Source organism: Pleurodeles waltl, chromosome 5, assembly GCF_031143425.1.
Source record: "Pleurodeles waltl isolate 20211129_DDA chromosome 5, aPleWal1.hap1.20221129, whole genome shotgun sequence".
Lineage (NCBI taxonomy): Eukaryota > Metazoa > Chordata > Amphibia > Caudata > Salamandridae > Pleurodeles > Pleurodeles waltl.
In genome coordinates this window covers 794,185,034-794,212,842 of record NC_090444.1, presented here as the reverse complement: position 1 = coordinate 794,212,842, position 27,809 = coordinate 794,185,034, and the positions used below count along the sequence as shown (strand labels likewise).

Sequence of the window (27,809 nt, the reverse complement as noted above, 5' to 3'; positions counted from 1 at the left end):
ACGCTCCGGAGTCCCCTTCGAAGTGACAGAAACTAAAATAGATAATAATGGCAGATGGTGCTGCTCAGGGGCAACTTGTATGGTGAGCCTGTAGTGCTGGGAAGTGTCTATGACCCCAAAACTGAACAGGACACCTTTCTAACACACCTTTCTACTCAGCTGGCAAACTTGGCACATATGCTGGGCGATTTTAATGCAGTATTGGACACATCCCTTGACTGATCCACCCCTCCCCCCCCCCCCATTGCTGGGCACCAATGCTCATAGGTAGGCGGAGACACTACAGGGTTGGATACAGGGCTGGACACTGATATATGGCGAGCTAGGAATGAAGGGATGCAAGAATATTCATTTTACTCCTTTCCGCATGGCATGCACGTCAGTCTGGATCGTACACTATGCACTACTACAGTACAGACTCAGATAACCCAAGGCACTTACTTGGGAAAAACACTGTCTGATCATAATCTTCTAGAATTTACAATGTCCTGGGGAAAGGGGCCTACTCCGATCCCTCTGTGGTGGTTACAACCACAACTCTTGGAAGATGCGGTGCTTAAAAATAACTTAGCTACAGTAATTGCCAACTACTTTACAGAAAATGCTAATATAGCTTCTCCCTCATTAGTGGAGTGGGAGGCATTTAAGGTTGTGGTTAGAGGGGCAACAATGGGGGCTACTGTGGGTGCTCAAGCAACAATTGGAAAGGACTTGGCCCGCGTAGAAGCAAATTTAGGCCAGAGAGAAACAGATGCTGTGCTCAATGCCTCACCGGCTATGACGCTGAAGGCGGCCTGGGCCGAATATGCAGAACACCTAGAGCGACTGCACCTTGTAGATTACAGATCATACAGGAAGCGAACACACAGTGAAGGAGATGCAGCAGGCACATTATTGGCTCGAATGATAAAAGACATGCCCACACCCACTCCCATCGTACACATCCTTACCCCTCGACTGACCAATGCTGATATTCAAATGGATATTAACACATCATTCTGTGATTTTTACACAGACCTGTACTCTACTCCCCCCGCCCCCACCAATGAGTCAAACGGGAATTAAGTTATTCTGCCACGATCTTACCTTGCCAATGATTTACGACAGTGAGGGACAGGCCTTGGTGGCACAGATTGCACAGATTACACAGAGTGAAATACAAAAGGCCATAACAAATTTAGCTCTGAATAAATCACCGGGGACTGATGGTCTTCTGGTGGAGTTTTACTGGAAAAGCTATATAAAGCCTCACTAGTCACCGGTCACCGTCCCTATACTAAAAAGCAGGCATTAGTGACCCTGTTATTAAAATCTGGAAAGCCCGAAATGGACATGTTCTCATACAGGTCATTGTCATTATTAAACACTGAATACAAAATACTGGCCAAAGTTTTGGCACAAAGATTCCTCCAGTTATTACACAAACTGATACACACAGATCAGTGTAGATTTGTGCCAGATCTAAACCCATCTCTTAATATTCGCCGATTGTACTACATTATGAATCATATGCGCAACACATACCCCCAAGCCGATTTTCTTACCCTAGACCTCCGCCACGCATTCGATACACTGAACTGGGACTACCTGTGTGTGGTTCTTGAACATTTTGGGCTCCCCTAGGCCTACATATGTTGGGGCAGTTGCTTTATGCCTTCCCCATGGCAAGGGCACCCACCAGACAGTGCATATCGGATTCCTAACCCATATTCCTTGGCACTCGGCAGGGATGCCCACTTTCACCCCTACTGTTTGTCGGCTGGCATTGGCAAAGATGGTAATGTTACCACGTATAACGTACTATTTTGTAAACTTGCCCGTAATGGTTCCAAATACTTATTTTAAATCACTGCACTCTCTCCAGAGTGATTTAATTTGGGGAGTCAGTAGGCGAAGGATCAGTTTGGCAAAACTGCAGATGTTAACAGAACAGGGGGAAACGGGCGTGCCGGATTTTGAGGCCCAATGCATAGCAGGACAGCTACAGTGGCTAGCACATTGGCTGGTTGGAAGGAATCTACAGGAGATGGAATTTGCACATGCCATGATCGATAGGGGCCAGCTTCACTATTTGATCTGTTCCGTGTCTCGCCCCCCCAGACAATCTACCACTCCTGCTGCAAATAGCCATCCAATACTGGAAGCTTGCCCTGCGGTATACATCTGCCACAGAGCCATACGCACCAAATATTCCACTACTTGGGCTTCCTAGGGACGTTGGAATTTTGACGCAAGCTGGGATGCAATTGGGGACACGGGAGGAAGTGGAGACGACTGGATCATTGTTCCGGTATCAAACATTGCTCACGCACACTGACTTCACCCATGAACATAACTTGCCTTCCTTACTATTTTGGTTACACGCTAATATATTACATTATATCGACTATTGGGCACCAGATGGAACCGAACTCAAGCGATCTATACCATGGGACACGGGAAACACTTAACAGGGTGGTTTTTTAAATGTCTACGGGCACACCTATTGCTGCCCTTGATGCCCCTGAGAGCCATATGGGGGAGAAGATATAGGAAAATGCATTCTGGATAAAGACTGGACCTCCATACTGACATATCCTAAGAGAGTATGACGTAACACCAGATTTAAATTTATACAATATTGAATAGTGCTTAGACCATATCTTGCGCCACATAGATTACATATATTTTATAACCGGTGGTTTCATCGACATGTCTGAGATGCAAATGGGAGGAGGCGACACTAATCCACATGCTCTGGAGCTGCCCTAGTATAACCCACTGCGGGTCCCATGTCGAAACGACACTCAAGGAGGTAACAGGGAGAGATGCATGGCGAACAGCAGAATCTTGCCTTTTGGGTCTCTTCTCACACACTAAGAATAGGAAGGTCACATCACGATTTGCTAATTTAGCCTTAATACTGGCGAAATGGTTACTTACTAAGCACTGGAAAACTACCACAGTACCTTCAGTGACACAGTGGATGGCGGAGGTGTGTGAATGGGGTCTAGCTGAAGGCACAGCCCTTCATAGGGAGGAATACTGAGGGTTGTGGCGACACCCTATAGCGCTAGAATGGGACACTCTATTGGAATCTTTCAAAGCAGTCACTGACAATGTGACAGAGAAAGGGTGAGGCCGCTTCCACCAACAGCCTCACGAATCTGGGCCTGTTAGCTACATCCCGATGCTATGGATGCCGAAGTTGGGAGAGAGGTAGGGAACATATCATAGAAGATGTGTACCGCTAACAAGGGTGGTTCTGGGAGGTATCACTGTGTGAAATTATTTATACTGACTGCTTGTTACATCGGACAAATACGGAGAGTACAGCATATAACCGCTGAGGCCTTAATATAGAGTGGATGTCATGTTGTGGGGGAGGGAAGAGGAAAATGTTGAGTGGCAAGCGTAAGGTTAAATATGGGCAATTTTGAGATATTAGAGTTATGCTGGACTTATCAGATCGACGTGTACTTCACCCTTGACTATAGTCGGTCCATTAGCCCTTATCAGGGTACATGAGGGGTTGAAGTTGACCAAGATGTAAAATAAAATCAATTAATAAGTTGTAATATTATGAAACAATGTGAGAGTCAATTTTGTCTTAATATAAAACAATAACATTTGTTTTAAAAAAAACTGGAAAAAAGAGGCATTCCCTCAAGTATCAGAAGACTAACAATTTACCAACTGGTCTATGTTTCTATCCTGTCTCCAGATTTCTCAGATATGGTTCTTTGTTTCTCTTCTAAACACCTAGTTTTAGGCACTTCAGATGTCTGAGAGGTATTTCTCTATTCTGGCACCTACTTATGAAATGGGCTACCAATCACATTCCACCAGTTTTATTTTATCATCTTAACTTCCAAAGGCAATGAATGCATATTTTTCAATGATATCCTGTTCTCATCCCTTGCATTTTTACTCTGTCAAGCTGCTTCACTGTCTTTGATGTAAGCCTTTAGGCATCTGAGCACTATATAAGCCTAATTTGACTTCACTTACTTGGATGTCATATTACAAACGTATGTGTTCCTCTTAATTTTACCACCCTACAAGGAGGAGGTAAGAGGAAACTGCACATCATGGCCATATTATTACTGTCAAATTGAGCGTTTGGCCAAAGGAAACAAAATGGTTATTTACCAGTAGTAGTATTGGAGCTTTTCTGTAGTCACATGCTGTGCATCTATCCTGCCATCTAGCATCTGGAACCAGAATCATGTTTATTCTCTTTCCTCCATTTTTTCCTTCTGGGTGTCACTGACTACCAATAGGTGGTAAGTCCATCCTGTGTGCGACACCAGACATGCACCCCAGAAGTTTATGTGCATGGCGCCATCTTCAGATTGTTTTATCCCTTTGATGATTTTAGTAGTTGGAACATTCCTCTCTCTTGATGTGATGTTGATCTTGGCTGTTTGTGCCCTCACATTTCCGGGGAGGTGGGGAGTGGGGGTCACATGCGAGTCCAGAAAACTCACTTTGTCTTGAAGACTCTGTGATAAATGATCATATCTGGGACCCAAGGGTTGATCAACTGTGGTATAATTTGCTGACTTGAGATGTATGCAACGTCACAGATATGATAGGCACCCCTATGTTAGTTGTGTGTTAGCACCAATTCTGTTTTTACTGTATATCAATGGACTTGGAGAAACCTTAACAAAAAAGGAGGGATATGTCAGTCATCAAAAATAAGCCGATACTTGACCTACCGTAAGCAGATGATGCAGTCCTTATAGTAAGAACTCCTAATAGCCTCACAATACTCCATAACACCTTTGCAGATTTCATGGAGTAACTGGGTTGAGAAACTAATTTTTCCAAAACACTCATCATGGCTTCCATCCGGAAAAAACCTTAAGTCTTGCTATCTATCCATGAAGGGCAAACCCACGGAAAATATCAATGAGTTCCCTTATCTGAGTGTAACTTTTGACCCTGCAAGTTCATGGGCTCCTTGTCTTTCAACCAGGAAACAATGATTTTCTCGAACTGCTGGGTTTCTTTTTAAACTGAATTCTAATATAGACAGAAAGTGAACTGCTCCTTACATGGAAATCTACAAAAGGAAATGTATTCCAATCTTCACCTATTGCGCTTGCATCTGGGGTATAGTGATGTTAGTAGCCTGCTGGTAGAGGAAATCAGATTTTAGATGCAGTCTGGGTGTTCCTATGATTAGCCCACAAAATACTGTTCATCAAGAGTTGGACTTGGATTATGTGGAAGACCACATTAAATTAGTACCCCTCTGACTATGGTCTTCGATGTGGTATAATGATTATGCCTTGTTGAATAAAAATATAATAGAGGACTGTTTATCGTGTGATATGGGAATCTGGATTCATTGGCTCTGATACTTTATAACTACTACTGTTAAATTGGAAAGATCACCCATCTTTGATGAGCCTCTGGAGCTAAGGAAAAACTATAGAGATTAGATTATAAAAGATTTTTGGGAAGTACCTGCAAATTTTCAGCAGTGCCCACTGCAAATCTCAAGGGGAGGGGTGGGAATAAACAAAAATATATAAAAATAAAAAACATACCTTTTTCCGTTGTGGCCACCTGACGCCTTGATCCTGTTCTCACTGGGACACCAGCACAGGCTCCCCAGCAATCCTGGATTTGCTTTCATGCTAAAGCTAGCATGAAACAGCGTCAGGATTGGTCTGAGAGGCTTGGACTGCCACTGAGACACAACCCTGGGGTCTGTGCAGTTTCTCCAGCCCGGCTGTTCGACACAACCAGGCTGGAAAAACCTAAGTGCTCATGTGCGTTTGTCCAGCCTGAGACAGCCGGACAAACACACATGCACACTTAGGGGCACTCTTTCCTCCTCTCATCTCCCATGACCCAGTCCGCCCCTCCCTCCACATTCTGCTGGCTGACACAGCAACTGAAAGAAAAAATGATGAAGAAATATTGTTTTATCTTTCAGCTCCTGGCTTAGCCGGGGGGGGGGGGGGGGCAACACTCCTTCACCATTGCATAGGAGCCACCCTTCAAATTTTACCAGCTGTTTTCGCAATTTTTTGAAATTTTATTATTCATACTCTTCAGGAGATTGCATTTCAAGAGATGTAGACCTGCACTACTGTTTCTGCAAATGGTCAATTCGTCATGCCTCATAGTATGTTCCTTTTTAAAACTTGTTATTTGGTACAGAAGTATTTAACCTTTTGAGCACAGGTTGTTGATATCACTAGCACATACGACTAAGATGAAATTATTTTGTCTTTAATGTTGTACATACGTTTAAGTTACAGGCTTTTTATGTCTTACCTTATAACAAAACTTCCTTCTGTGATTCTTAACCTTTTTAATGTTTCTTGATAAGATCAAAACTTTGTACACTTTTTTACACAAACATATGCATAAACTCGAACTGTAAATCCCTGTTATTCATTGGTGATTTAAGTGTTTTTATGATTATTTTAAAAAAGAGTGAATAAAGAATAACGAAAGAAGAGAGAAAGACATTTACTTACCATGTTTCTGTTTTTATAATTTCTTTTTGTGAACCTGTTTTTCTTGTTGCCTCCCTTATGCCATACGGGGCTGTATAAATATAAAAATTATAACAATCAATCATCATGCACATGCATCAGAGCATCAAATGCATTGTATACATTATGGGTTGTTGTAGAGAGGTCTGCAAGTGGGATGGTAAAGTGTATCTGATCCATGTTGCTGCCACGAAAGTCAATCTAGTCAAGTCTAGGCAAGCAGAAGAAGGAGATGCCAAATTGTGTCTGTTTGTGCTCCAAGGATGGGGGTGCAAGGGAGCTCTAGAGACCAAGATAGCATTGAGGGAAATACATTTATCTGCACAATCCCTGCATCAATGAAGTTTATGTGGTTATTAATCCCTTTTCATATTTGACCAAGTCACTTTACTATGTTTCCCATCGAGATCCTTGGTCTGCCAGAGCGAGAATCCTGGTATCCCAGTGCCATCTGTGGGAGCACAACAGATGCAGAGTCAGACTGGGACAGAAAATAGACCCGGCCCCAAAATAAAGGTGACCCACATTACTCAATCAGATAGCTTAAAAAAAAAAAAGTGGTCCTTGTTTTCAAAGTGAGACTTTTTTTAAAATTCGCAAAGACGCTGAGTAAGTGTTTTGCAAGGAATGGAAAACAGCATGGATTTAGGTTTGCTGAAGGCAATGTTAGGTTTTAATATCTTGGAAATCAACGGTAAAACCGACGGCCCTGAAGACCTTATAACAGGTCCACAAACAGCCACAAAACAGGCACACGCTGACATGTCAGACCAGCTCTTCCGTCACTGGCGGATTGCCCTATAAGCAAGTCCTGGACAGGAGGAATAAACAGTAATGCGTGACAAGAACTGTTCAGTTTTACTCAAGATAGATAGAAAGCTCCATACCCTTTCAACAAGTCTCCACCAAGCAAAGAAATAAAATGTTGTTCCATAACTTTGGTCAAGCTGCGATCTGACACAAAAGTGTGGTCGTCGTTTTTGCCAACCTAGCCACTGTTTTACTAAACCGATGTAACCAGTACGTCAAAGCAACTATTGCTTTTCAGCCCAGAAACATTTTGGGTTTTTTAGGGGCGGGAATTGGCTGCGAAAAAAAACTGTCATCCTCTGTGTGCAGTACAATTGTCAAAACTAAAACATCGGAAAAAAACATTTACCTGGGCATAACAGAAATAGCAGCACACAATATTATATTTGATGACGTGCTTCGTCGAGGGCTAAATAATACGAAACAACAAAATAATAGAAGACATGTTCTTCTAATGGGGCACAGCTACATCACTGCATAATTGTTTCATTAAAGCTTGTGAGATTATGCAAACAAGTTGCAGACAGACAAGTTCGTGTTAAAGGTAATGCTGGGATGATGGCAAATTAATGTATTTAAGTTTTTGCATGCGGTTTATGCAGGATGAGAAAAATGCGGGATAAATATTGTACGACAGGATAATATGCTTGTGACTATATGCAGCACATCAAATGTTGACCGGTATGAGCGAAGAGATGGCTGGGTGTAACTGATAATAACTTCCAGGGTAGGAGAGAAGGGTAAGGCAAAAAGAGTTAGTTACATTAGTTACACTGAAAATCAGAGAGATCGGTGATGCACAGAAAGAGGATTTTGCTATAAGCAAGAGAACACAAGCAGTCAAACACGTAAATATTTGAAAAAACTAACAATTGCATAGACCAGTAACGACCCGCCTTCAAGTCTGGCTTTATGACTGCTACTTTCTGGAATTTCAGGCTTTGTAACTGAGTGAATGAGAGAAGGCGGCTAACGCCAACCTTCTGGAATGGAGTCTAGCCTGCTCACAATCTAGTTTTACATTACCAGTTTTCACCGGTGGTATCAGTTGAAAAAAAAAATAACTATTTTAATAAAGTTCTGAAATGGAAAAAATGTCACACAGTCCATGTGCTGTAGTATCAGTGCACCAACTGACAAAATTAGTCTCCAGAACAATGATAAGCTGCTCTTAATTACCTATTACAGATACTTCATATCTCTGCTGAATGTAAACGTAAATTATCAAATGCTGAATGAATACAAAAAAAATCAAAATGGAATAGGAAGTTTTTTTCAAAGAAGGAAAAAAAGTTAAACTGTAAATAGCAAATTCTTGTTTAGTGTGCAATATGAAAGAAGGTCCAGTTATTCCATGCTATTACAGGATGACACTAGGGTTGTAAGATTTCTACCTGTGCACTAAATATAATGTACATGGGTTTTCATTTAACACATCCGTTCAGCCCTGGAAGTTACAAAAGTCCCAGAATACATATAAACTTTGAGGTTCACACGAATCAATCTGGCAACATTAATGATGACATACGATAATCCTGCAGAGAGGCCAGGACTGAATGGGTGAGTGTTTACCTTCATTGAATGACAGTTGTTTAAGCCCTCAACGCACAACGACCATTTATTTTTTCTTTTATCTTGACTGTAAAATCAAAACAATTTCATAAAATCTCCTGCACAAAAGGGTTAAATATCAAGAGACTATGGGGTCATTATGAGTTTGGCGAACGGAAAAGGCTGTCCGCCAAACTCCCACGGTCAGGTTGCTGCCAGTGCGGCCGACTTCCCACAGGCCACATTATGAGTTCCCCGCTGGCCTAGCAATGTTGCAGTGCGTAGGGTGCACCCGCAACAGCAACGCAATGCAGACAGTGAACAGTCCGACTGGGCTGGCTATGGGGGTCCCTGCACTGTCCATGCTAAGTGGGCCCCCTGCACTCAGTCTCTGCCAGCCTTTACATGGCGGTGCTACTGTAAAATGCCATGTAAAAGCTCATGGGGGGGGGGCGCGTAATCCCCAGGGTGGCGCTGCCAGTCCCTCCTGTGGAGGTAAACTGGAGGTATGACCGTGGTGCAACCGCCACAGTCGTATTGTGGTGGTCAGACTGCTGCAAAGCGGTCGGACCACCGTTTAGCAGCGGACAGACCGCCACCGTGACCCTAATGAGGCCCTATATGTCCTTCATCACTCCATCTGTCTATTTGGCTCTTGTCTATCTAAACCTGTCTTTCAGTGGTGGTAAACTATAGCACAGAGATGTGGAATTCCTATCGCCCAACGCCTGGGACATATTGTTTGGGATCAAGGGCAACCAGTTTTCATGTTTATCAGTTTACAGAGAAGGGAAGTGTCTGCAGTTGCGGTAATATGTGTATCCACATGTTAATGCTGCATGAATTTGTGTTTATGGTTCACTAATGAAAAGCCTTCATTATTAGGGTGAGTGCTGTAGATTAACGTTTTAAGGCACACTACACTACTGACAGTGATTCCAGTGGAAAAAAAGTGTACACACATTTTTGAAAAGTTTAACAATATGTGGCTGAGTATAATGCTCCCAGAATGCTCTATGATTAGATGCAAATATTTGCAGAAGCTTGTAAGCAAGAGTGATGATTCTTTGCTTAAGCTTGTAAGCAAGAGTGATTCAGGCAAAGGAGGTGGAGAATGCCAGCAGGTGCTCGCACATGAGCAACAAGTAAACCGGATGTATGGTCAGAAAATAGTCATATGTGAACAACAAAGTAATGGGTGCCAGGCTAGCCAAAACACCTGCCACCACAGGTGTCAGAGGGCCACACACTGAGGAGTGGGTGGTTGCATATATAACAAGAGAAGAGTGGCCAGGGCACACCTGTGTCGTAGATCCAGATAATGTTCAGGAATTAAGTAGATGTACGGTATGGAAAGATGATGTATAGGAATTTATTATAGATGCAAGTGGGTAATCAAAGTCTCAATCACAAAGACTACGTTGTGTAGTAGGTCCATATATCCAGAACAGCCAGATGGTAATAAATGGTCAGAGTTACAATCAGATGACCACATGTAACAACAAGTCCATACAGCAAAACAGCCAACATGTGTTTCGTCTTCAAGACTTTGTCAAGGCTGTGAAAACATAGATGAAACAATATATACAAATCGGTCAAGTGGACATTGTACATGGAGTAATCAGACATCTAAATCCTTTGTAAAGAGGTTGAGAAAGAAAACCAGAAAAAAACGCTTTTGGTCTCAAAAGCACACACTGCCACCAGTGGTGTAACAAAGGTCCCCCAGCACCCCCTACAAGGGGCCCCCTCAGCACAGCACCTGCCCTGAGTCTGGAGGGGGCCCCACCATGTTCTTTGCACAGTGGCCCCCTCTAACTTTGTTACACCACTGATTGCTGCAGTAGTTCCTGGCAGAAATTTTATTTTTCTGCTGTGGCCTACGCTGATTCCACTCAAATTTGGCCAAGGACAGACAGCACACTTCCCGTTAAAAATGTCTGAGATGCATTCAGATCTAAATAGTTAGGCATTACAGGGACCATATTTGTGAGAAAATGCCCCTTTTGCGTGGTCCCTCCCATGTTTGCAGAATTCTATTGTGGGGCTTTAGACTGCACAATGAGGTACTGTTATCCAGTGCCCAGTGGTTGATCCGACCTCTAAAATATGTAAAAAGTCGCTAATCCTTCACTGGCATATTTAACTCTCTTCATGCAGAAAGGGCTGCCTGTTTGTAAAGAACAACAACATACCTCTTCGCACCTTAACATCTTCTGTAGAACAGGTTTGTGCCTTCTCCATCATCCTTAGATAAGGCAGGTGATTCCTTTGCATCCATTGGCACCACGCAGAACTCTTTTTTTTCTAAAGCCTTCCCTCCTTACTTGTCTGTTTTTATGTCATTGTCCTCAGTGACAAGGGTGTGCTTCCTGCATCCTCCAGCAGGGGAGAAAAAAAAAGCTGGAACATTCCCCAGGGCCGATGTGTGCTTCCTGAACGCTCTCACTAAGAGCAGGCATTGCCCTAATGCACTTTTCCTAATTGCAGACCTGCACTTACTGCATCCACCCTATAAATGGATGGTGCACTCTGACCGTAATGAATAGTATATTACAGCCCAAAGCAGAAGACAAGACTCATGCAAAGTTATTTATGCAGTGCAGTTGTTGCCTCACTTAGTGCATGCTATGCACACATCACACATTTTGTAAAATTATTATATGCAAAAAAGTGATGCTTTTTAATGTCTTTCAAGAGACCGGGGTATTTTCTGTTCAGTTTTGCACATTACTCTTTCTTTGCACGGGTTCAGTTGTGTATCCTTTCCCTAGAGATAAAGTATAATTTGCTGTAAAGCACCTTAATATCAACTAGTGTAGGTGTGCTACATAAGACTGGTAACTAAGAAAGTAGATTGTCTTGTTCCTGACCTCCCTCTCCGCGTTCCAGGTGCTTTCATTGTCTGGTCCTATTGACTCTTGTGTGACCTCTAAATGACGTTACCAGTGCATTTTATTAAAGTTCTGCCTACAATCTAGTGCTGAACCAACTCCAGCACCTCCTACTACTCCCATGCAGGAAATCACACACCTCTGTGCCAAGGTACTCCACAAAGTCTGATAAGGTACCTCCACTTTGAACTGTGGCACCGTCCCTACTGAAATAATGGGGGGGCAGGGAAACATATACTTTTGACTAAGCACTTTACTAACCTCCAGCTGTAAGTAAAATTCCAAATGGCAAAAATCCGACCTTTGGTCCTTGCTCTGCAGAGAGGCCAAAGACTGGTTGAGCATGTCTAAAAACCTGTATGATAGTGAGAGGCACTGAAAAAAAATACAGTGGCGTAACTAAACATGATGGGCCACCCCTGTAGAATGTGATGAGGGTCCCCAGAGTCTCACGTATCTCACATGTATTCATTGGCTTTAGGCTGAATGGGGTCTCCTTTGAAGGGTTGGGGACCCCCTCTGCACCACAGGGGCTCCAGGGCCTTGTGTTACACCTCTAGCTGAGAAACACACTTTTTTTCATACTCAAATTTGCAGCTCTCAATTTTGCTTCGCCATTAACCCTTTCCACACCATGGACTCCCCCAAACACTTAGAAGTATGTCATCTTGCCTGATGTGCTGTACAAAACTTAAAATCATGAGAAAAAATATACTAAAACACACCCGGGAAAATTAAACACACTCTTAGGAACCAAGAATGGATATGCCATACAACATGAAGTCAAACAAATGAAATTTAACAGGTACTGCACTGCTGACTTGTATTACTTTTAGCGTTATTTCACATATATCCCCAAAAAAGTGGTTTACATCTTTAAATGTATACATATAAGAGTTGGTAGGGATCCATGACTGTTTTTGACTAGACTCACCTCACAAACTCTTTCATTACACCACTGTGCACTCCTTGAAACTCTAGAGGCCAGTGTCATGAAAAGGGTATTTTGATGCCCAAAGGCACTGCTAACAGTCCAATTAACGTTAGCCGGCCACCTAGGGAACCAGTCCAACAGAGGTGCTTTATTCCAAATAATCAAAACCCTCACCCCCCTGCCCCCATGGACCCTCCCATTCCAGGCTATCATGGTGCAGGTCCGGGCATTTCTAGAGGATGTATAGGCTCAAGCACTTGATAACTTCAGAAGAGGCAAAAGGCTCACATGGCATACTTGACCAGGCCAGCCCATTGTCATTTTGTACATGAGAATGGGGAAGCCAGGGTGTCTAAAATATACACCTATGTAAAGCTTTGGATTGTATGATATGTTCCTGACAGGTGGGTTTACAACTGAGTTACTGAGGGTAAAAATACCAGCCCACAGGAGGGCCTCAACTACTGGCCAGTGCCAAAATTCTGACCTGTGAAGAGACCTGAAACGCTGGTTCTGCTCCCACTTGTGTCCAGGACCAAGCTGTAGACTTCAAAAGTCTGTTCGCTGACCTTCTTTCTGGTTACAAGCACACAACAAGCTGCACTAGGCCTTTTTCCTGAAGTGCCCATCTGACAAGTTGCAATTAGACCCAGCAGTGACCTCCGCTGGGATGATTTCTGACCCCTACTGCTGGGCTGTTCTGTCAGTCCTTTGGTTTGGAGCCTTGGCTGCGCCTCACTGAACTTCTACAATCTGTGAAAATCTGGCCAAATCATGACTCGGTTGGCTGAGGAAACAGGTTATTCCTCCTTTGAGCTCTGTTGAAGCAGAAAATCTATTTCAATGGGCCTCAGCGTGAAGGTATTCAGCCTCATAGAACCCATTATTGGATATATCTGGTAGCCTTAAATTGTGGAACGATTCTGAGCTCTGAAAAACACACTAAGATTGAATGCAGAAATCTTAACCTGGCAAAGTAGCGAAAAGTATCTGGCTGATAAAGGAAATGCCTGGGGTGAGAAATTTGTACTTTTTCCCTCACAAATAATGTCTTCAGCTGGACCTCATTCAACTGATATACAGCTTTGAAAGGACTTTCTCGGATACCATCGCCAACCCTGCTCTGATGAAGGATTTTAACTTCCATTCCAGAGTCTAAGGCCCCCTTATGAACTTGGCGGGATGCCCCGCCGCCAACCGTGCCAGCAGTCAATGGAAGACCGCCAGTGCCGGCGGCCTTCATCCTGCCAAATGATGACGCATGGAGCCTCACCACCTCTGATGGCGGTGAGGCCCGCCATGCTGGCGGTCGGTGGCGGGGGTGGATGCTGCTCCACCCTCACCGCCACGTCAGACCATACAGTGCTACTCCTATAATGAAGCAGTTATAGGCGTGGCGGCGTATGGAAAGGCGGCGATGGAGCAGCATCCAGGGAGCCTGTTCCCTCCCGGAGCAGCGCGATGGAAGAAGTAAGTGCTGTCCAAGAGGGATGGGGGTAGGGGTGTGTGTGAGTGCATGGGGGTGTGCGTGAGTGTATGTGTGGGGGCGATGTGCCTGAGTGCATGTATGCGTGTGTGCATGAACATGAATGGGTGCATGTGGATGTGGGGGTTGGGGGGACCTGTATGTAGGGGTGGGGGATGGTGAGGGTCGAGTTGGGGGCCTACGTGGGGTTTTGGGGGTGGAGGGCTGGGGGGGTCGGTTTTTGGAGTTCGGGGAGTGGAGGCGGATCTAGGGGCTTGGGGGCTGGGTAGGTGTGGTGGCAAAGGGGGGACCTGGTGTGTCACATACAGGTGACAGGAATGGTTATTCCTGTCACCCGTATGCTTCCGCCAGGGATTACCTGGCGGGGTATCTCGCCAGGTAATCCCTGGTGGAAATGGGATCAAAATCCCACCACCGGGTCGAATGTGCCCACAGTCGGCCCGGCGGTGGAATCTGGCCTGGCAGTGGGTGGTAGTGAACTGGCTGCTTTGCAGCCAGTTCACTACTGTGTTCAGAATATGGCAGTCTGGACCGCCATGCCGTTGGCGCTAATGACCGCCACCGCCGGTGTGGCGGTCCAGACCGCCATGTTCATAAAGACCACCTAAGTCCTACGGTAAATTCTTTGACTTTGACAAAACTGCTTGGTGTATCCGAGCTGCGCTCCATCATGGTCAGCCTAAAATTGGTCCTATATCAAGGTCGTCTGTGAACAGTGATAAGTTATTGGAGCTTTACTTTTTGTTGGAAATGTTTTCTCCTAAACCTTTTACATTTCATATATCCAGTTCATCTTATTGATTTTTTCTTTGTTTTGGTGTATTTTTGTTTATTCAATTTTACTCTATTTTTTTAATACATTTGAGTGGGATTTTCATTATGTTGTGGTTTTGACTTTTTACATGTTTTGGTACTTCAAAATGCTTTATTTATTTTCTATAAGTTAGGCATATCTGCTCTGTGCCATCACTACCAGGGGTTGAGATCATGTTTAAATTCTAGAAAACTTTGCAAAGACCTAACTGTTTAGTGATTTTATCACTAGTGGTGTATTGCCATCCACCCCAATTAATAATTCAATTTCTTACAATATTCACTGGAGGCAAATCCCTGATAGGGTCCGACAACACCTAATCATCATCCTTAAGCAACATCCACTGACCTGCCAGTTCAAAAATAAATCTTGACTCCCAGCTGAATCAAGAACAGGCTTCAAATACTTTGATTATTAAACCCTGTACTACTGCCCTGCTGTGCTAAGGACCTTGAATAAAATCCTCACTTTCTACCCACAGGACAAGCGAGACAAGGTCCACAGCACTACCATCCTCTCTTGCTAAGTTCATGAGAATGCCATCAAACTAAAATAAATTCGATTTTCAAGTGTAACACTATCCTGGGTTTTGCCTTACATGCATATTAGGATTCGTATACACTAGCTTATTTGCTCATCAGGGCCGCAGGAGCTATAAATGATCATTTGTTTGCTCATATGCTTAAATAGTTAGTATTTTGTTACATGAATCATGCATTTTAAACAGTGCGATTCTAGTGGACATATTACTATACTCATTTGATAGTTTGATGTTTAGAAAGTGAAATAGTGGCTTTGACATGAATTTGAAATTGGTTTTTCATGCATTTCTTCCCATCTTTCATCATGAATTACAAGCTTAATTTTCCAAAATTAAATTTTATCAATGATATGAAATAATAACTTACAAACCTCAAACCGAGAGAATAGGGGGATTCCAGAATAAGAAAAACAAAGCAATCCTCCATGTTATAGAATCAAGACAAACTGCCATGTGGAAAATAATGAAGCTGAAGTATGCAAAGATGCAATCTAAATATTGAACCCTAGTAGAAAATCAGGCTTTTGATGCCAAATTTGCTCATTAGCTAGTTAGAGGTGGAGGGATTCTTACAATGCACTGCTTTCTGATTTCAGAATTGTTATATTCTGTTTATTTTATAGCTACTTTTTTCCTAATAATAAATAAATAGTATCCAGAAAAGAAAATAATATGTTTGTCAGGTGCAATAATCCTCTAACAAATTACCTTCTATATGTTGACTTAAACGCCCTGCCAACACATACATTATGGCTCACAAATGCTTGTAACACCAGGAGAATGGTGCATGAAAATGGGGCTTGAGCTACTTCAAATGTAGTTGATCTTCAAATTTGCAACACCTTCGCAAAAAAGACTGACATAGGGATACATAAATACAGTTTACTTACAGGGCAATTTTCTTTAGCACCAAAATAGATTCACACAAACAGAAAAATCATCAAGCAATATTATTTCCTGAAAAACAGTGAACTTACGATCTGTGATGATTGCATCAAACCACATGTTTTTCCTCCATATGGCTTTAGATGCATCAGAAACAAATACATCAAGGTAGTATTTTTCTAATCCATACTGGCGAAGATTTGCTCGGATATTTTCATCGGGCCCTCTCCATTTCTGGTTTTTCCGACTTGCTTTTCCTATAACAAAATATCAGACAACATTTCAAAGAGGAGTTTGAAATTCTGTATAATTATCATTAATAATACAGCACATTGTCTCCGGTTGTCTCCATTGCCAACTGCTAGATTGTATTGAGACTGGAACACTGCTGAGCTCATGCGGGCAACAGTACATGTAGTCCAAAACTCTCTTGAGACTTGGGTGGTTGGTTTGTACTCACGCCCTAAAAATGATTATGCATTTGCTTGGTTTGTAAATATAGCATTGTAATTTGCACAACTTTCTGTTACCATGAACTGGAAAAAGCACTTCTCTTCCATCTGCTGTAAGTGTGCATACAGTGACAAATGGTTGCAGGCAGAGAGCGGACAACTGCATAGGGAAGAAGGGGCAGGCCCCAGAAAAAAAGACCACTGCTCAAAGCTGGAACACTATGTTTCACGCTTTCCTGTCCCACAATAAGAATAACAAACAGCCCCTGTGACACTTTGGTCGTAAAGTATGCTATCTTCTTCTATATTGGTAATAACTGTATTGCATGTCTCTGACACTTCATCATTAACTATCCTGAATACAATAAATGACGTCAACACACCAATAAGAGATCTCTCATGATCCATTAATTTAGTGAATAGCCTGTTAAGGGTAAGAACCCAATATCATAGGCATTATAAGAAAGGCGACATACGGCAGCTATAAGAGGGTTAAGGTTGGGGGTAATCTAGTTGTTTTCAGTGTTAGGTTTTTGCAATATATACACAACTGACACAGGTTTCATTATTTTAAATCGGGCACGGTAGCACACTAGTTCTAAATTATATGTATATGCAATATAACGGGATTATTGTCTGAGGCACCATGTAAAATCAAAAATCTGCAATTTGTGCAGTGATTATGCAGCCAATAAATCCTTTGATTCGGCAGCCAATAAAAACAGATTAAAATAAAGAAATGAAACAGTGCCATTATCTGTGAGTGGTTTGCACAGAAGCACAATAACATGACACACTAAGCCTCTTATTCTGAGCTGCTCAAGTGTGGACACGGTAAAGACACTTGCAATTTTACTGTTATGTGGAAAATGTGCTCACAAATAATCCATTCCACAACGTAGAAGTGAGCATCAGAATTTATTGGCCGCAGTCTCCCTAGCACCTGGTCAGTAACTTACTGTCTCTAGAATCCCACAATACAGCTCAATGTGTCTGTATTCTACATTCCATATTCTACTAGGGAATAATGCAGATTGCAAACGTCCCCACAACATCTCCCTCCTTTTGCAGAAATAGTTAAAATAATTCCAACATTTAACACATTAACCATAAGATAATATTACGTTTAAATTCGTCTACTAAATTATAACTGTTCTATAACTCATGTTTCATAAAACACAATCCCCTTTAATACTGGACACAATCATAAAAAAATATGAATGTAAATTGTATATCATGCAATTTACTTTACACCACGATACTTCAAAGGCTTAGTGATCGTCTGTAAACTCTTACGCAACACAGGATTATTAGGCTGTATTATCATCCTCTCCACCACACTTGATTTTGGCCTACACTGCTCTTTCTTTTGTACTCACTATCAACTGGTATAGGTCCCTTAACCTTGACTACTCTGCTTTTGTTACACCACTCATGTTGTTTTATTCGCACTGCATTTTTTTTGTTACTGCAACATCTTGTTCAGGAGGCCTAGATTTTGGCAAACCTTTGTCCACATTGGCAGGATCTTTGACTCTAACCCAATCTCCCACCTTAATTTCACATCTCACCGTCTTGACCTTGAGCCTAGCATTATAATATTCTTTTCATTTTTTGTTGGAATGCCTCTACACGAGGTCGCATAATCTTGTCTATACAGAAAGCTCTAACAGTGTCTGGTTGTATCTCTCTAAACCATGCAGGACACATATTGGAAGAAGGGATGCGTTCTTTCAGAATTTCAAACAGACTCAGACCAGTGACAGCATTAGGACACGTCCGGTGAGACCACAACATACTCTCAATCCCCTCATTCAACTCAATTTTACTCTGAATAGCCCAGTGAATACATTCTATCAATGTTCTGTTCATTTGTTCCATGAAGCCATTGAATCGTGGGTGATAAAGTGCTATACGTTTGTGAATTATAGCATTTCTTTCCAATAAATCTTTTATTTCTCTTGACACAAACTGCACACCATTGTCAGACACACTTTCCTTTGGCATTCCTTTTAAAAATACATTTTTTAGAATGCTTATGTCTCTATTAGTGTTGGGTTCCTCAATGACATTTACCTCCCACCATTTACTGTAATAATCAACTAATACAATGGCAAACTTGGATTTACTTGGTAAATTTTTTAATGGAATAATGAAAACTATAGCTAGTTTCACCCATGATCCACTTGGTAAAGCAAACATCTGCAATGGAACCGCTTCTGTGTTCAAACCTTTGTCACTCACAGCACAAATAACATGAGCCGTAACACTTGCTTCTATTTCAGTGTCCACACCAGGCCACCAGTAAACATCCCTAATATTCCATTTAGTGATGGTCTGGCCTAAATGCCATTCATGGCCATAGTCGATTACTTTTTTCTCTTAAAGTAATAGATGGAATAAACTTGCCCCTCTCATCAAAATTCAACTCTTTACAACGGATCACTCATCTGCAACTTTGAAATTAGGCTGTATTTTTGGGGGTAACTCTTTTATTTTTGGCCCTTTTCCCTCACATATTCTTATACTATTACAAAAGATTGCACTTTAGGCATATTTTCTATCCACTGGTCTTCTGAAAACGTCTTATCATGACACCCATCAATCACAGCAATCAGGCATTCTTCATCTTCTTCTTCTTCACAAGAGATACTTTTCATTTCCTTTCAAAGCTCTGGAAGCAAATGCCGCTCTTTTCTCATACCCATTTTGCATCTTCTGAGCAGGAGTGGCTTCTAGTCCACTCTCACTGGCATTAACAGTGATTATACATTCACCATCAAAAGGGGATAACACTCCTGCTAAAACAATGTCTTGTTTTAATGCTGAAACCTCACTCTGACATTGATTATTCCACACAAACGTAATTTGCTGTTTTTAACAATTCTCGAAGATGTTCTGTTTTTGCTGCAAATTGTTTTATGAACTTAGCATAAAACTCAAACGGACCCAAAAATGATGCTACATGTTCTTTGGTTGTAGGGCACGGTGCATTAGTTATCACTTCCACCAGCCCAAGACTCGGTTCAATCCCTTTATCTGAAATCACATGACCCAAGCATTCTATGCTATTTTTTTCAACTTCACATTTTTTTTCATTTGTGACAATTCTAAATGTATCTAGTCTTTTAAGAACAAAGTGCATATGGTCATCAAGACTTTGAAGATCAACTCCTAAAATGAAAATATGGTCTTGAAATGCCACTACACCATCAATTCCTTTCAAGACCTGTTTTAGAGCTTGCTGAAAAACGGATGTTGCAGATGCCAATCCAAAAGGTATCACCTTGAACTGGAATGTGCCCATCTGTGACACAAATGCAGTCAAATGTTTAGATGACTCATGAAATTCAATTTGATGGTAAGCAGTGGCTAAATCAATTTTGCAGCATCAATATCATCGGTGCGTGGCAGGAGATTAGAATCGTCAAAAATAACCTTATTGAGATTTCTCAAATCCACACAAACCCTCAAGTGGCCATTTTGTTTCCTGGCGATGACCAATGGTGGCAACCACAGAGAAGATTCTACAGGTTCAATCACTGCACATTTTGTTAAGAACTTCTGCTAAATCTTGACGTACACTAAATGGCACATTTCTAAGTTTGGGTTTAACTGGAGAGATTCCTTCTTGAACCTTGATTCTGTGCTTGAATCCCTACACTTTCCCCAATTTATCACTGAAAGCATTTTTGTGCATAGCTTCCCACATGTTGATCTAATATATTGTGTCATACAATGATGTGGTAGTTCCATCTGTAACCAACGACATCTGTACCTTTCTTCCAGGTTTTAAAGTCATACCAAACAAACCCTGGTGGTATCATCCTAGTGTGTTCAACCCTTTCGTAGCAACATCAACTTTACCATAAAGTTCTCTTTCTTTAAATCTCATCTGACATTCAAAATATCCCGCAAGTTCAATGTTTCTACCATCATATGTGACAGGATTTCTTTTAGGTGAGGATAATTATCTTTTGTCAGCATCCCCTTTCCAGCCCAAAGCCTCTGGATGAACATTTGCTTTCCCATTCCTGCCAGCCAGTAATTGGTATTTGAAGAAGTGTGAGTGTGTGTGTGAAATATCTCCCAGGAGCAAGTTATTGGTTGACCTGAATGGTCAGACATTCCCCCCAGAACCTGACACAATATGCTGTGTCAAATCCTGCTTGAATGTAAAATTCTGCTTGACAGGTATGTTGGGGATCTATCTATAAATCCTGGGGCACACTTCAAAGTGTGAGAACAAGATGCAAAACAATGCTTGTGAATTCAAAGTCTGATTGCTGGAAAACTCTTGTTTTTTCTAACAGACTTCTGTTTCTGGGTTTATAGGGAGTACAGTGACTGCCCCAAACTGGAGTTTAGTATTAGATCTGGAAGGACACTATGATGACACAAAGTTCCTTCCCCATGTCCCCTGTCCCACTCCTTAAGAGCCAAAACTTAGTATAGTCTAAGACTTCTGCTCTTTTGAAAATGGATAAAATGGGTAGGGTTAGCCCTGGGAACATCTACCTTATTGATCCAGGCATAAGTGTGGCATCTCCAGCCACCCACTTCAGAACACAGCTGTACCTGCAGAAGATCAGAAAAGGACTAAACCTGCTATCCACAACCTTGGAAGAACACTGGAGGACTGGGCCAACTTTATCTTGTACCCAAACCAAAGCAGTGGACTCCCAGGGTGATAAAGCTGACCTCCCGATACAGCTACAGCGACAACAAGCTACAACAGGCCTGAAACTGCAACTGTCAAGCTGATCAGTGGCAACAGCACCTAGACTCTCAGTTGTTTGGCCTCTTTCTGACACCCAATAAATCTCTACCCTCTCAGCAAGTGTGATACAATTTCTTGGACTTCTTACATTTGAAAATGCTTTGCAGAATAGGAAATTGTTGAATCAATACTATACCATACGTCTTGCACATATATTGCTTTCACTAACTATTCTCTGTTTTTGCCCCAAGCCCCACTGAGGATAGTTTAGTTGCAAACAGTTGCACCTTTTGTTTCAATATCCCTATTGAGGGAAAGTTGTACCTGGTAACATAGTGGACAAAGCCCATATAGATTATTGCTCATGAAAGGCCTCCTCGCATGCAAATGGACTATGTGCCTTTTATAAAGCAATGGGGCGAAGGCATTTTTTGCGGCTGCTATCTGTTTTCACGGCAAAAGTTGCTCCAACATTATTATATGCTATAGGATCTGGGAAAAACGGCCACAGCACACAGAGAGTAATGTCCAACAATTAAACCAGCAAAGATATTGCTGGTGTGGTACTGTAGGTTCGGAGAGGAATTGTGTTGAAATGAGTCTCAAATCCGGTTTGTAGATGTTGTCTTTATTTGTAGATGCTTAGAAAGCATTAAATCATCGTGTAGAAACAGCCAACACGTGTTTCGTCACACAGGTGACTTTATCAAGGCTGGGGCCGTTGGTTTTAGAGTAGGTAAGTGGTGGTGTATGGTGACGAAGTATCTCTGTACTTAATGAATAGGGCTGAGTTGGATGGTACAGAAATGTAATTAGAATGGCTGCGCCAAGCAGCTACAGGTACGTAGGTAAGAGGCTTGTTTGGTAATGAAGATTGGGGAGGCCCTGATAAGCCTGAAAAGTAACCAGTAAGAAGCGAAGCGGTGAGCACTCCAGTATTCGTACGAGCGTGTATAGGATCTATTAATGTGATAAAATGGGACTTTCTAGAGAAAATGGAAGGGCAAATCTTACACAAACTATGTAGCGTTAATATTTTGGTTCCGATTCCAGCAATTAGGTTGGCATTCTGTTTGAAAAGCTCTTATGTGCAAGACTTGGCCAGTGTGATTCAGTGAGGCTGCCATCTGAAGAACAGTGAAAACGATTCCATGAGGTACCTCAAGAATCAAGAATTATTTTTCTCTGATTTAGGCAAATATCCGTTCCCTCGAGAATTTAACCCTGGTGCTGAGCTATTTTGGTTTACAGGGAGATGTTGTGACTTCCCTTTCTTGTTTAGAATTTAAAACCTTATTAATAGGCACTGCAAGCATTATTAGCTATCAAAAAGATGTCATGTACTGTACGATGAAGAAAAGGTTGAAGGTGATAACCTCTTCTAGTCGCCCTAAGGTAGTCAAGATGCACCTGACCTGGAATTTGGACCATGGCATTCGTCACTGTATGATATTAATTCGAATAGATTGCTTCCATTAAATGATCCAACAGTAAACTGATCTTTTTCCAGGGAAACAGCGAAAGACTGAAACTTGTGTGACCTGGGAATTTTAATAATGTTCTTATTGTCTGTCCCGCATTATTACCTTTGCAACATCGCCTTTTACGGCCAATGTTTTTACAGGAAAATGTTACTAATGTTGAAGTGGCACAATAGTTTCTTTTTTATCCTAAGAATAAAGTCATTTGTGTGAGAGTTTATAGTTTATATTAATGGTTTTTAGGTTTGCTGGTATGTAGGGGGTGGGATCACTTCTGTTTGCTCATCTTAGAATAATTTGCACAAATCGCTTGATACTATGACAGGGGGAGTTCCTCTTTGGAAGAGCATTATATCAGATTTTATTCTTAATGTTTTTATAGTTTAATACATGCATTTTAATCTGCAGTTAGGACTATTTTTTGTCCTTGGTGAGAACTCAGTGCCTGCTCATTATGGAGCAATTTGTATAATTCCTGTTGTTATGCTGATGGAGATCCTCCTTAGTTATTTATTATGAAGTAATTTGTTCTTAAGTCTGTATTTATGTACTTTCTATTTGGGTCTTTTAAAAAAGAAAAAAAAGCAAGGTTATGGCATTCTTGTATTGTATTGTTTTTATTTTGTGGACCTCTTAAGTTCCAAATCATGAATAAAGATTTGAATGGTTGCAAACAACAACACTGGTTCCTCAATGCTGCTGAAACATGGTATCTGACCAACTTGGAGGCATGTCAGCTCCAACAGAAACACTGACCATTAATGCACTTCGGATACCACTAGCAGGATGCTGTGAAATATCTTTTGATAACCTCCTGATCACTAGAGTCTAGTGAGGGTGTTTCTACAAAACCCAGCATAGCTGCAAAATTGTAGAAGTTGTCCGAAAATAGCTGCAAGCCTTTATTAAGGACAGAAATTGTCTAGATCAACACAAGTCAAGCTTCAGACATACACAAGGATCTCATTGATATTGGAAGCATCTCCTTAAGAAACCAAATAAAGGTAAACAACCCATCCTAAGCATACTAGACCTCATATGTCACAGGGTATTGCTAATATTGCTTAAAGATAGTTAGGTGCATTAGGCTCAGCTGTATCCTGGCTAACATCTATCACCAAAAACTAGTAGCTATCTTCCACTTTGTCTCCTGCCTCCACAAACTGGATAACAGTGTCCACAGCCTCCTAGATGTCCCTCTTATTTAATGTCAACAAATGCCTCTCGAAGATATCATCCAGCACTTTAACTCTCAATTCCAAAACAAAGTAGGATGATGACACTCTGTGGTAATCTGCTTGAGTTAGCCCAGTGCAAAATATGAAAGCATGTCCAACACACATACTCATGCACACCATTCCTTCTCCCTAAAAGTTGTGCAAAAGCAGTAAAATAAACATTGCAATACTTGGCACGTTCTATTTAGCATAAACTGATTCTTGGGCCAACATTCTGGCAATCTAAGTGTCCTATAATCCAAGATGGCTATCTTCATGTCAAGTTACACAAAGCCTGAAAAAGCACCTTCATCGGACAGAAACCTTATTCATTTCTTTGCTATGAATCCCCAAGCCTCGTTGAGCAGAATCATTATTTTCCCCCAGACAGACTATACAAACTAATCAACTGAAGCCTCCCCAACTCAGTATATTCAAGCTGTATACAACATAAAATAGTATGACTCATCTCAGGCCCACACCAAATCTACCTTGAAAGATCTACAAAGGTTACCTATTGAGTTCCATGCGAAACGCCTATGACTTACGTTAAGGTCCTTAGTTAGATTATTTTTATCTAGAGTGCTTAAATGTTACTGGATCACCTACGATCAAATCTATCTGTGTCACGATCTTGTAAATACATTTAAATATATGAGGATGGAAAAGACAAATCAAGCTGGTTTATATCACATGCTAGGGCTCGACTCGACAAGGATATTTTAATTCTACAACAGGATTGGCTACTGTGTACTGACCAAGCAAGTAAGTATCTACAAAGACAAAGTTAGCGTCTCTGTAATATTCATCAAAGATACTGAGGCATCTGAAGACTTTATCACAGACCACCTGAGCTCTGCATCTCTTGCAGCATCAATGACACAAGAGCACCACCACATCAAGGATGAAAAAACCTTTTATTAAGCCCTGATTTTGAATTCGGGTACTCTCCGGTATACTGGCCAGCAGTTTCTTGGCCCTCTAACTCAATTTCTTCAAGTAAGAATATTGTTAAACAGGTTACTCCGCACTCAATGACACAAGATAATTCACAGGCACAAAGCAAAGGGGAAAAATGCTTTCCATAAAAGTTTGTTCTGCATACAATTTGGTATGTGAACCTACCTATTCCATGGACGGTGTTGTAATCAATGTCTGTGCCACATACGTAGGCTCCAAAGTGTGCTGAAGATAGGAGGAGACCACCTGTAAAACAGTAACTCATTAGCTGCAAATATGCATAGAGGTGTAAGCCCTTTGAGTAAATCTAGTTTTGAATATCATATCTTTGGAGAGTTTTTGTGTTGCACCTTTTGTGTCAAAAGAAATTTTGCTGATGATGCACAATAGTAGTATACATGCATTTAGCAAAGTTTTGCAAAAAAGTTCAGTACAATACAATAAAGCCCTGAGACAACAGCCTGTTGATTAAAAGCCCCAGTATACTTGCAGGTTTGTCCTTTTTCTTGCTTCAACCATTAGCTTTTGTCGTAATTTGAATGATTGCGCTTTGGTTTGTCCACTGAACAAATTAATGAGGCGCAATCAGAACCCATATTACAACTAATATTTTTAAACAATAACAAGAGAAGAGGTATGGTTTCTGTGATGCAAATGTCTAGTATGACAAGAAAACAAAACAGTCACAATGTAGCTTCAGATCACTACGGTCAACATCAATTAAAGCAATACGATTTACCTTGCAACTTAAAGATTAGTTTGAAAGCAAACTTATAACGCACTATAAGATCTTTACGGGACTAATCATTAGTCCATTCCACATTATGAAACAAAAGAATGTTTGAGCGAAATATTGTCACTTCAACTGTAGTTTACAAATTGACTACAAATTAAGGAAGATCACCAATCTGACCAAATTCACAAGCCTGCCGTTTAGTGAAATGTACTAAATTTGCAATTGTGTAGTATTATTTTATCTTTTTCTCTTTATTGCCAAATAAAGATAGTAAACTTAAGCTTCTTTGCAGAAATAAATACTGCTGTGGAAAATATTTCACATCACACAATGATGCAAAGAAAATGTTTAGTTAGACGGGAGATTTTGCGCATTTGTTTCAAAACACATGTTTTAGAGGTAGAGACTTTTTCTTTATCCACCTTAAAGTGGTTATCGAATTTTCCTTCAATGGCATTCGGATTGAGGGTATACCTATTCAAATATTTAGAGTGACAAAGGTTTGGGAGATAAATCCTCTCCACTGCTTAGAAAACCTGTACCATCATGCCTTTACATAAAAAACACCGTTTTCCTCCTGTAAAATCCATGTAATGTTAACCCACTTAAGCGTTCCTTTTTGGTCTGGCTTTAGGTTTTTTTTTTTTTGTTTTTTTTTAAGTTTTAAAAAATACACATGTATGCATAAAGAGAGAAAGAGAGGGGCTTCCGGTTACTCTTCTTCATCCATTTGTCTTTTATATTGTCATTCACATTTAGTTTCCACCCACCACAGCATAGGGCAGTGGACCAACCCCCTTTAGCCATTGGGGCCCCACACTGTGAGTGACGGCATTTTGCCCCTGCACAATGTGTGCAATTTACTATGCACAGTGTCAGGTGATTGCTAAGTAGTGCCTAGGTGAATGAATGTATTTTGCTAGTTTGCTGAATGCATGGGCCCTCCAGATGAGCACTAATGAGGGTATGGTGTGCACTAAGGAGGCACTGCATTGCCAAGCTGCAAATGATTGTGAATTCAGAGCAGCATTTAAACTTCTCAGTGCCAAAGTGGATTCTGGGACGCACTCCAACGCCTTACACTACATAGGATCCTCTGACATAATTTGCAGCCTCTCTTCTTTCAAATATTTAAGTGGTACTCAGGAATTACAGTCCACTGGCAGAAGTTCGCAGCGACCCTGGCCGACCCATAATAACGTTGTAATTGCTTAGTTTATTATTTTATTATTTGCTTATCTTTTTATTTAGCTGGAGTAACACGGTCCAAAATGGTGGTAGAGGTGCCCTTGACTTCTAGGTCATTGTAACGTGCTTCATATGCCACTGTAGCAGGGTCGGATGGGACTAAAAATAGGCCCAGGCACCCTGAAAGAAGCTGCCCATGTTTGCGGCTCATAACCTATTGTGAACCATTGTTGGATTACTGTCAGAGGCTGTCAGTTCTTGGAAATATTGTCTAGAAAAAGCAACTTTAAAGGGATGTATATAGGAGTTGGTAGGGATCCATAACTGATATTAATTGGACCCTTCTTACAAACTCCTGGGCTCAGCCATTTCACCACTGTGGGCTGCTTGAAACTCAAAAGGCCAGTGTTATGCAAAATGCGCTTTGATGCCCAAGGACACCCATTTGTCCAACTAATGTTCGCAGACCACCTAGGGAACCAGTCCAACAGAAGTGCTTCATTACACATAATCACACCCCTCCCTGCATTTCAGGCCATCATAGTGCAGTTCCAGGCATCTCCAGAGGATACTTCAGCTCAAGCCCATGATCACTTCGGAAGAGGCAAAAGGCTCACATGGCGTCCGAGGCAGGTCCACT

The 27,809-nt window shown here is 41.5% G+C and overlaps 1 protein-coding gene across 3 annotated transcripts in view; it reads right to left on the bottom strand.

Moving 5' to 3' along the window:
- Positions 1–27,809, bottom strand: part of TRMT11 (tRNA methyltransferase 11 homolog) — a 255,548-nt gene that overhangs the window by 151,290 nt on the left and 76,449 nt on the right. For all 3 annotated transcript variants that reach the window (XM_069234817.1, XM_069234818.1, XM_069234819.1), the window contains exons 8-10: positions 25,411–25,491; positions 16,508–16,672; positions 6,483–6,552 (exon numbers count right to left, since the gene is read on the bottom strand). In XM_069234817.1, the coding sequence (XP_069090918.1) occupies positions 6,483–6,552; positions 16,508–16,672; positions 25,411–25,491 (316 nt within the window). The remainder of the gene's footprint in view (positions 1–6,482; positions 6,553–16,507; positions 16,673–25,410; positions 25,492–27,809) is intronic.